Here is a 12,416-nt window from a genome sequence, read left to right as displayed (position 1 = left end):
AAAAATGGCTCGAACACCCAGTTCGTTAGGTCCATGAAGGCCGTTGGTGAATTGGGTAGGCCAACAGACATAATAAGAAATTCGTAATGTCCATTTCTCGTCTGGGACATTTTCTTCCTTGATTCTCAATTGATGATACCTAGATCTGATATCGAACTTGCCTTGTAATTGATCAAACAAATTATCAATTCTCGGGAGAAAATACCTTTTCTTAATGGTGACCATATTTAGCTATCGATACTCAATGCACATCCTCAATGAACCGTGTTTCTTTCGAACAAATAGCACTGGAGCTGCCCAAGGGGAAGTACTGGGCCGGATAAAGCCTTTATCTAAAAGATCCTTCAATTGAGTTTTCAATTCCTTCAACTCGTTAGGAGCCATCCTATATAGAGGGATAAATATCGGTTGTGTATCGGGTGGCACATCGATGGAAAACTCGATCTCCCTCTCGGGTGGAATACCCGGGAGCTCATAAGGGAACACATCGGGGATTTCACTAACAATAGAATCGATGGAAGGGCAGGAGACTTCGCCTCCGCATCCTGCACCCGCACCATATGATAGAAACATCCTTTCATGATCATCTTTTGGCACTGCAACATCACCCTTCCATTCGATAATGGGATCTTCCGAAAAGTTAAAGTGAATAACTTTCTTCCAACATTCCAGCATAGCATAACAAGAGGCTAGCAAATGCATAGCCATAATAGCTTCAAATTCTATAATTTCTATCTCGTTCAAATCAACTAAGGTATGGCGATGATGAATCATCAGATCACAACCTCGATATACCCGCCTAACAACCATGAACTTGCCTACGGGCGTGGACACTTCAAATGGTCGTCGTAACAATTCAGGTTCCTTACCACGTTTACCAGCAAAGAATGGAGTAATATATGATAAGGTAGAACCTGGATCTATCAAAGTATACACATTAATGGAAAATATGGATAGTACACACGTGACAATGTCCGGTGATGACTCTAGGTTATGTCGTCCTGACAACACATAAATGTCATTCTATTGTCTACTCAAGCTAGTTATTCCACCTCTACCTCTACCTATCCCCCACCGGAGCTTGAATACCTTGCTCATGAGGATGTGCTGATGATGAAGAATCTTCTACAGATCCCGTTGGCAGCATCATGCAACCCACATTTCTCACTGGGAAAAAGCGCATGATATAATCGGGTTGCCCACACTAATAACATAAATCTAAACCTTGACGGCAATGCCCAAAATAATTTATACCACATCAACCATAATGCGGAATTGAGGGTCTCACCCTGCTAGGATCCCCAATATTCTCTAAGCTCTGTCCTCAGGGATTTTGGCTCTGACCAAAACATGTGGTCCACTCTCGCGGCTGGCACTGGGACGGTGATGGAATGTTAGCCACCAAATTAGGTGAAATCTGAGGTCTAAACCATCCTCGAAAATCTCCCATGTCACAAGTAGACCAGACTCTCTTAGATTATCCCTGGTCGCATTCTCGAGCAGCTCACTGTAGCTTCTTGCGATCCTCCAAGTTTTGCGCATAAGCTTGAATATGAGCAATATCCATAATCAGATTCAAAGAGGTTGTGTTACATTCATTTATCAGATGTGGTCCCAAACCGCCCACAAATTGATGTACTCGGTCACTCATCTCAGCCAAAACCGCAAGAGCATACCTAGCCAAGGGGTTAAATTGCATGCTATACTCTCGTACGCTCATATTACCTTGCTCCAACCGTATGATTCTATATTGTCTTTCTCGGCGGAGCTCAACGGACAAATATCGCTGCTAGAATAACAAAGAAAGATCTCTCCATCATGCCGCTAGGACAAGACATCCCCTATATTATTCCCAAGTCTCATACCAAGTTATAGCTATATCTCGTAATCTGTAAGAGGCAAGCTCCATGGACTCTGTATAAGTGACATACATAACTCATAAAGTCCGCTGCATTTGATCTAGAAAATTCGGGGGATCTTCATTTTTATCTATTCCTCTAAATACTGGGGGATGTCAAAATTTATGAAATACCGAACTCCCGTACTGACTGCTCTATCTGAGGTGGCAGGGGCCTGACGTTGGCCTTGAGAAGCCACTAATCAAGTCAACAACTATACAACACTCCTCATATCAAGATCTTATTCATGCACAACCAGGGGGGACTCAGAGGCATGTTAACTTCTCTTTGCCGTTCCGAGGGTATTAAGGTTGTCCCCGAAACCTGAGTATCAACTTCATTTTGAGTTTCACGTTAATTCGTATGGACAGGTGGCACCTGATTGGTACCCTCCCCTGCCTCTTCATTTAATCCCCAAACTATTTCGTAGCGTCTCGTGGTAGGGATTGCTATAAACATAAACAAGATGGGAATTAGAAGCGAATACTTACGACTCAGCTCTATCACACAATCTATATTAGAAATAAAGGTATTCATCCTAAATATCCCATGGCATCCTATTTATAAGTATGGGGCATGACATACTCAAAAACAAGACTCGCTAGATACGGCTTGTAAACTCCGTAGGATATACCTTCTATGATACTAAGTTTGTCACACCCCAACCACGGGAGGTGCGGCCGGCACACGACGCCGGAAGGCCCGTGCGAACTGACGTCTATGCTTACACCTATTTAACCATAAAACCTGGGCCAACGAGGCCTCCACGTAGTAATATTAGACATTTAAAATGTACACAACTGGCTATGAAAGAAACATTAACAATTATACAACTTCACACTTCTTACAAACATGGTCATAACCAACCATTACATACAACCAAATACTAATCTGCAAGCCTCTAAGAGTGCTAAAATAATGTACATGACTTAGTCGGAACAGGGCCCTACCATACCTAAAATAACTAGAACATACACTCTGGTACCTATTGACTTCCGAACATCTACCTCGAGGAAGTGGCGTGCAATGACCAACAGTTGGAACAAACACCCTATTGGGGAGGGATGTCACCGAGTCTATCTTCACATGTGGGCATGAACACAATTCCCAAAAGAAAGGGGCTTAAGTATAGAAAATGTAGTGATTATGTAAGCATGAGAAGACATATATATCAAAGACATAACATAAGAGACATGAATAAATGATTTAATCCCGAATACCGAAGACAAGCCACCGAGGGTGCAAACTATAAAAACCATAAAACTTAAAAGTATGCAAGCTTCATAAAAGGTTAGCCACCCATGGAGACATGTGCACTATAATATAATATTGCTCAGCCACTCTTTAGGGCATATCATTTCATATCGTACCCGGCCTCGTGGAGGAATCGGTAAAGTTTATTTCCTCTATTACATCATACACGGTCTTAAGAGGTCTCAGTTGTGCCCGGAGTCAAGAGATCGCGGTCGTACCCGACCACTCAAAGGCTCGGTAGTGTTTCATAGCACATCCTTCTATACCCGGCCTCATAGAGAGCTCGATCGTACCCGGCCACACAAGGGATCGATAGTATTTCACATTGTATCTCATCATGACCAACTCATTAGTGGTTGTATGATAGGTGTTGTACTCGACTGACTATAATGCGGCACGATAAAATAAATAGATACATACATATAAGTGCAATGCAAAGTCAATTTCAAGAGATACTAAGATCCATCTCAAGATGGCGCATATTTTTCTGACCATGGGACATTATCTAGAAACACTTCAAACTTGATAAAAATGTTACCGGTAAGAAATTTGAGGACATAAATAGCGTTACTTAGAATAAATAGAACAAAATAATCTTATAACACATAAATCCTTTTCAGAGTGAGAGAGACGCGCACACCAAATCATGCCAAGAAAGAAAGTTATCCTACATACCTTGTTGAAGAACTAGCTACACTTCTATGATGGTTAAATCTTCCTCCAACGAACGTCCAGAATCAATACAACAAGATAATATATATTATAGTGACGATTCCAAAGCTCCTTCACACTAGATCCTACTAGATTCACCTTAGACCTTGCCTTAGACTATTTGGGAATTCTAATGGGGGTGTTGAGAGCATTTTGGGAAAACTAATGTTTGTGATATATTCTAGAATGCGAGAGAAAGAGCTACACTGCCTTTTATATTATACTAAGTCTAGGAAATTTTTCCACCCTACAAGCAAAATGGGTCACCCCGCACTGGCTGTTGTTCCCGGTGGGACAATTAGCAAAATCAAGTGACATGCGGTCGCGCTTTTCCCTGATAACGTGCTGCCATTTTGTTGGTTTACTTAAACCTCATAAATCTTTCAACTTTATATGTGGGGGATTAGAATAGTGTGAGGTGTGACAAGAACCACATGACTTATTGATTTGACTGGTGGCTATGAGTTTCTACACGAGTTTTCTATTATTTGATTTATTACAAGAGTTGGAACAAGGTTTTATGTATCATAAGGAAAATTATAGGTATCGAGTTTGGTAACGAGCAACTATTGCAGTCGGAAGATATTTCTATGGGCGTATGAGTTATATGGTACGTCGTGTGATTACATATTGGGAGTATCCTTATAGTTGAATACAACTTGTTGTGATTGATACAATGCATATATATAGGATTCGAATCTGAGAGGGATCTTCGAATATAAGCAGAAAGATAAACAAAATTCTGAACTAGCAACTAATCTGGAACTGGATCAATGTTTAAGCTGAAACTGAACAACTATCTGAACTAGTACATGTCTGTTGTTATGGGTTATATTCCCCCAATCAGGTAATTGTAAAAGTGAATTATCCCCATGTATAATCATGTAATACATATTGTAGCAATATACGCGAATATAACATGCCTAATTGGTGTTATGGCCTATATCCCCAAGCAGGTAAATATATAATCAACAGGCCCTACTGGTGTTATGGGCTATCCCCCCCCCCCACACACACAACATATAATCAAAATGCCTCGCTAGCGTTATGGGATATCTTCCCTTAGCATATAGTCAATAGGCCACGCTGCTATTTTAGGCTATATCCCCCATAACAATCAATAGGCCTCCCTGGCGTTATGGGCTATCTCCCCTAGCTTAATCAATTTAAGCATGTATGAGGCATAACAAATGTGGCAACATCATATGGACTCAAGAGATCATGAAGGAAACCATAAACGTAATCTGACACTCGACAAAGCGGAATTGTGAATGTAATGTCGACTCATAATGGCTAACTTGTGACATGAAAGTCTAAATATGATTTAGGAATAATATAAGTATAAAAACATGATAATTAAGATTATTTAATCTTAAATTAATCTATTAGGATCGTAAGGGGGTTAGGTATACATAAAAACATCAAAGGAACGGAACAAATGAAAGTCCGGATGGCATAGGCCAAATTGGCGATTTTCCCTTTTGTTTTTGTTGTGTTTTGAAGTTCCACCTAAACTATTTTCTTCCATAATTCTCATATGGAATTGAATAATATATAAGGATATAATACATGCTGATATTTCCCTTGAACAAACCTTAAAATATCAAGAAGTAAGGCTAGAACATAGCTAAACCAAATCAAGCCGCAAATAAAATGAAAATCCCACATACCTCTTGTGTTCTTGCTACAAAATCTTGTTCCCTTCGATCCACACCCTTACTTATGCTTGAATAATTAAAATACAGATGTTAAAAGCTTCCTTATCGAGGAATCTCTTTCCAAAACATGAGTTACAAAGAGAAAGGAGGACGGCAAAGTCTTAACTATTTCGTAAGGATCACGTTGATGTGTTCATAATTTGATTTTGCACTGTGGATGGTGGAATTGCTTCAAAACCCTAAGGATGTATTTTGGATGTCTAGAGAGACTTTTTAGATCTGATTTTAGTCGAAATGAGCTCTAGAGACGAAGGCTACAACTTTATATATCAAGATAATCCACTCCAACACAGTATCGACGAACGGTTTAATGCGTTGGAAACTAGAATCGTAGATCATCAATATGGTTAGTGGATCACTCCATAATTATTATTAAATAAAGTGAAAGCGTAGTAACATTAGACCTAAAAATTAAGTAAAATTATGAACGTAACTTGCGACAACTTTTGTCGACTTTTGTTTCCTAACTCATTTGACTTCAAAACTTAACACACGACTATAATACGACTAAAATACCTAATAATATCACCTCTATAACATTTTAATCACCATATTATCATACCAAAAGTACGAGTTATAACATTCCCAATTTTTCGTTTCGAAGAAACATATTTTCTTCGATTGGTTTAGCTTCTAAACCTTCCAACCCTCTTGGTACTTATAGTTCATGATCATAAATATTTCTAACCTCCAAGGTAACATGATTAACTTACTTTATTTACTTTCAAAGATGATCTAATTTCCGAGCATACGTCAACTGACTTATGACATACTTTTACGTACGAAAATATGGGGTGTAACATCATTCCTCCCTTTGGAACATTTGTCCTCGAATGTTGACTGATACACTCATCAGTCTCATAACTTACAACTCTTATGAATACTTTTATACTTTCCTTTCCATCTAGGAAACTGTTCTGCGAATAAATCCAAAGGCCAGGGCATTCCCCCCTTTAGGCCTCTTTCTCACACCACGACCTGCGTTAGGAATTCTTCCAATATTGTAACTATTGCTACCTTCTGTCATGCATCATGTACGACTCTATTCTTGTATGCACACCTATGCAACTCCTCTTTCCCCTTTTCCTCCAGCTTTTATCCAATCTCTCCAAGCCTCACTTTATGAACATATACAGAACTATGATAATTTGTCCCTATAGGCATCTATAGGCGTACTGGAGTTCTTCGCGTGGTACTTTGACTAATTATGACTACTGCTATATTTTATTTCATAGCCTCGATTATCTATCCTTATGGCATTACTGCATCTAGGTATGTCATATTATACCATAACACTTACTTCCATTCATTATTACAAAAGTATGCTACCCAACCCCTGGTTACTCTCTCCATGCGTATCCTTTATGTATAAATCTAAGTCCTTTAATGGTTCCTCAATCTATTCACCTTAAGAATGAAAACCTAATCTCATCTCACACATTTGAACTTTTATCTATCTATTGTTTATTCACCTTAATTATCATCTATAATCTACAACTGATTACTTGAAACCTCTTACGTAATACATTGTCACTAGGGCTCACATCTCCTCGGGGAACACCTGGAGTTATTTGCCGAATCCACCTAGGGATGATACTATACTTCAATAACCGTATTTTATAGCATCTCAATATGATTCATCTTATGGGGGTTATTCTAATCTCGTGCAATTCATGAAATCCCTTCTCTTTGAATCATTACTAAATGGAAGGCCTAAAGTCATCCTCTTATCATTTATCACAATTACACTATTATTCTACTACCAGGGAAACATTCCATCTCTTCAAAATACTCTAAGCCTTAAACACCTTCGAGTTCATTCAGGCTATACTGAGCTTTCTATAACTTACAAAAACCATCAGCTCTTGTTTTGATGAGCTTAATCCCGAGGCCTTACCTATTCTCATCACGTTCTCACTCATCTTTTTCTTATCCGTACTCTTATCTACCTAAAACCTTGTCACTCTACTATACATTAGCTTGCAACCTACACGTATATGTTCATACTACTCATAACCTTCATTTAATCTTGCTACCACTATATATTTCCTTATGTTATTCTATAACCTCAAGCGAGACATCACATCGCCTCTAACTCTTATTTACTCTCGTACTTAGACCTCTCGGTTCCTGGAAACTATATGGTAGAACATATGCTACTAACAACACCACTATAATTTTTGGATACTGAATCACGTCATTTCTAGCCCTCTATCTAATGTTTAAACTATTCACAACTATCTGTACTTGAGTATTTTGTTCCTTCTTCACCTTTACCTTACTTACCTTTAAATATCGCATCGTATCTTCTGTCGCTCTTGCTTTAGCTTCTATCTTTGTCATCCCTCTGTTTCTGTTTCTTTCCTTAAGTGCTACGACGAATTCCTGAATATGTGCAATGTTCATACCCGACTTTATAGATACAATTAGACACTCATTTACTAAGTGAAGACCAAGTCCCTCTACATACCTATGTACCCTATCCTCCATGTCTGATATAACTACAGGAGCAAACCTTGCCAAAGAATTAAAGTAGAGGTTGTATTTTGCAACACTCATTCCCCCTTGTCTCAATGTTAGGAACTGATCCAATCATGCCCTATGTGTCTCTGGCGGAGGAATGCCTCTAAGAAACCCCGCTATGTAGATGGAGCAGTATTTTCTCCCCTAGACATCTCCCAAATGGTATACCGACCTGCACCTAGATCATATAATCTATATGCTACCAATTCAACTGACTCTCCATCGGTGGCATGCATAACTCTGAGGGATCTAGCTACTCTATCTAAAATATCCCGGGGATCCTCTGTTGTACTAGCTCTCGTGAAAGCTGGAGGCTCTAATATGAGGAAATCATGAATCCTAGAACCCGTATCGTCACCTTGAGGAGCTGTATGCTACCGTCTAACCTGAATAGCTGGAATGCTAGTCGACAATCTGATGGCCTCCCTCATGTCATCGTGTTTAGGAGCCAGAGGTGCGGTAGCTGTAGCACCCCTAACCTCTCCCAGAATAGATGAAGTATGTGAATCTCCGGATGGAACCTCGTGTCTAGACTCCTTTTGCTTATCTAACTCAATGGGTACTCTGCTACTACCTTGGACAACAATGACTTTGCCCCACTTGGGCAGTTGTGAGTCCTTTTAGCGGTATCACTACATATAAAATGCTTTGTCAGAAGGCTGAATTCTTACAGCTCTATCGCACAATCTAGAGAAGAAAGAAGGACACCATCCTATAATTCCCTGTAGACTTTTGTTTATAAGTGTGACACGACACATACCCATAACCAAGACTCTACTAGACACGTCTTGTAGACACCATAGGACTGAACTAATCTGATACCAGATTTGTCATGACCCAGCCTAGAACCGCGATGGATAATCAACAATAAGCACTGATCATCCCTAAACTTGCTGATAATCTACTAATCATGAATATAAACGGATAAACTAAAGAAGCAGAAGCATAGCTGATAAGAACTGTACAATCTTGAAAGCTGACAAGGCTGATATAAGCTGATGTATAAAAACATACTAACTACATAGGTGCATATCTATAGGCCTCTAGGAGTGCTGAACTGAAAAAGTACTGGACGAAATAGGGCCTCGTCATAACCAAACTAGGTTACTATACACATACCAATAGATAAGTAACTCTGGGAGTAAGCGGAGTGACTCCAATAGCTAGTCGATAGCCTACTGATGTGCCTCAAATGCTGATCTATTTGTACCTGCGCGGCATGAAACATGGTGCCCCAGAAGGGACGTTACTACGATATGTACAAAGTATGTAGGGTGGAAATAATTTGTAAAGCATACTAAAGTATTACTCTAAGATGGAAATTTGAATATAAGCTGAAAGCTAAACAAGAGTCTGAACTAGCAACTGATCTGGAACTGGACCGAAGTTTAAGCTGAAATTGTGTTGAAACTGAACAATTATCTGAACGAGTACCTGTCTGGTGTTAAGGTCTATATCCCCCTAAATCAAGTAATTATAAAATTGAACTAGTCTCATGTATAGTCATGCAATGGAAACTATAGCTATATACGTTGATGTTGGTACTGTGATATGTATAAGTTGATGTTGGTATTGTGATATGTAAGTATACTGAGACTTGTAACTGATCTTGGGCCATAGAGTCATATTGATATTTATAGTGAGGTGATGTGTATGTCAAGCCTTATATTAGGCTGAGTGGTATTTATAGTGAGGTGATGCGTGGGCTTGGCCAATTAGGATGAGTTAATGATCGTTCAATTTGATCCGATCAGCTCTTGGGCTAGGATCCGCCCTTCCGAGGTCAAGTAATAACCCATGATACTTTGGGCCATATGAGTGCATGCACATGTTACGTGGTAGGTGGGGGTCTTATATTAGGCGCATGTACAGTGCTGAGAGCATGTATATGTGTGTGTGCGAGGATCCATGGGGATCCTGCCAAAAACCATATGACTGCTGAGACTATGATTGAGGTTTACTTTGTGCCAGGCACTAGGAATGTGCTGGGATTTTGTGTACTTGATGTTTACACTGTGATGTTTGTTGATTTGACATGTAAAACTAACATGCAGGCATAGAGTTGTAATTTTCCTCATAATAGTTGGTATTCAATGTCTTCTCTTGATGTTTAGAGCATGAAATTAATGTGTAATCTTGTTAAATACTAGTCTAAGTGAATTTTGTGGAAATTGATGTCTTGACAGCTATATCTGAATAGCATGTTTATTTCTCTTCCTATCGTGTTAAGATGAGCCTATAATTATTTGAGTTGTTTTTATTATAAGTTAGTATTCTTATGTTATTGTGGTTGTCTGTGGAAAGTGAGCATTAGATGAGCGCAAGTTTTTGGGATGGTTTTCAATTGTACCGCTATTTACTTAATTTATTTATATTATTCCGCATTTGTGGCTATTTCGTTTGGTTATTCGAGTTTATTTATGCACGCTGGTAATTAGCTTGCCTAACAAGCAGTCTATGCACCATCACTGATCCGATGGGATTTTGGATCGTAAAACAATAAGTATCCGACTAACCTTGTTGAAATAGTGACGAGGTCTCAGGTCAAGGATACTCACTTTACATAACCTGTGCAACTCAATAGCATATACATATACTCGAAAACAATATCTAATTTAAGCATGAAATACAGGTACAACCAAATAGTGCACATAGAGAAGATGTGTGCAAGTCTATTGATAGTTCAACATATAAAAAAGATATGCATTTGATATTTGATAACATGTCAAAAATTGCATATAAAGAAGATATGCACAACTACTCTTTAAGTTTAATAGTTCAGTATGTAGAGAAATATGCGTCTAACATCATTAAATCATCAAAGCTTGCATATAGAGAAGATATGCATAAAATATCAAATAATCCTTTTACAATTGTATATAGAAACGATATGCATGAAATATCAACTAATACTTCAACAATTGCATATAAATAAGATATGCATGAAACATCAAATAATCCTTCTACAGTTGCATATAGAGAAGATTTGCATTATTAAACAAGTCACATCACACGGATCCACATATAGAGAAGATATGTACAGTGAGTCATCCCATCAAGTAAGAAAGCATATATAAAGAAGATCAGCATAAAGGCATGTATATTACAGAGCTAGCATATAGAGAAGATATGCAGTAAAATTATGTATACATCCAATGAGTTTGATAATAGAGAAGAGATGCAAAGTTCAACCAAGGATCAATTTTTCATAAACCACATCAACCAGAAACCTGCCGGTTTCTCACAACCAGCGTGTACACTATCAAGAAAGAAACATGCGATGGTAAACCTAGGGGGATGGATCCTTATCTCCACGCTGCACGGATAACTCGCGTACCATAATTGCACGGACAACTCAAGTGCCATAATTATAACAACCACGCAGACAACTCCGGTGCCTTAACAACTCATCCAGCACGGACCACTCACGTGCTTCCGTGCAGTCCATCACACAAAAAACTATATACAATAATACATGTATATGACTAACAGATATCAAATCACATATTGTCACTACCCCAAAATCCCACCAGAGGTAGTCGTTATGGCACCTAGTCTCTAAGACTAGGTAGGCTAACATTCATTGATAGCCGAACAGAAATAACAAACTAAGATAATAAAATAAACTAATAAAGCTCATAATAACTCCATAACGGAATTTTAGTAAAAAAATCCCCAAAACCAGTGGAACTAGTCATACGCTCTACAAAAATGTATTAAAATACAACACTCTCTGATAATAGGATAAACAGTAGTAAAGGAAATAATTGATGGCGACTCTGAGGCCTGCGAGCGTCGAGTAGGTATACCTTGAAGTCTCCAAAAATAACTGAACGATCACTGGCATCCGACACAAGCAAATGTACTAAGATATGCACAAAAAGTGCAGAAGCATAGCATGAATACACCACAATGGTACTCAGTAAGTATCAAGCCTAACCTCGATAGATTAGTGATGAGGCCAGGTCAAGACACCTACCAAGACAAGAAAACTGAACAGAGTATAATATAGTCTAATGACGGAAGGCGAGGAAATGAATGACGACAAAGTAGTACAATAATATAGGCTAACAACGGAATTTAAAGCAATAAATATAACAAGGAGTGAACACATGATAAGAACAACAAGTAATCAAATACGGACAAAAACAAGTAAGGAATGAAGAAGTAACTAAAATCTGTTCAACCAACAAGCCTTTTTAACATAGAATGTACAACAAGAATCACAACTGAGGTACCATACCTCATTTTCTCATTTCACAAGTCACAATCAAAATCTTCCTTATATCACCGCATGAGCCATGCATTTATT

At 38.6% G+C, this 12,416-nt stretch overlaps 1 protein-coding gene across 1 annotated transcript; it reads right to left on the bottom strand.

The window, feature by feature from the left end:
- Positions 1-231: 231 nt before the first annotated feature.
- LOC138902535 (uncharacterized) lies at positions 232-1,183 on the bottom strand. Its single transcript, XM_070190415.1, has 2 exons — positions 1,090-1,183; positions 232-920 (listed from the first exon to the last, which is right to left on the bottom strand). Exons 1-2 carry the CDS (start codon positions 1,181-1,183, stop codon positions 232-234), a joined length of 783 nt encoding a protein of 260 aa, XP_070046516.1.
- Between the last annotated feature and the right edge of the window lie 11,233 nt (positions 1,184-12,416).

The sequence above is a fragment of the Nicotiana tomentosiformis genome, chromosome 12 (assembly GCF_000390325.3).
Source record: "Nicotiana tomentosiformis chromosome 12, ASM39032v3, whole genome shotgun sequence".
In the NCBI taxonomy this organism is placed as follows: domain Eukaryota; kingdom Viridiplantae; phylum Streptophyta; class Magnoliopsida; order Solanales; family Solanaceae; genus Nicotiana; species Nicotiana tomentosiformis.
Note: the sequence above shows the minus strand (reverse complement) of the source record. Positions and strands in the feature narration are given on the sequence as shown.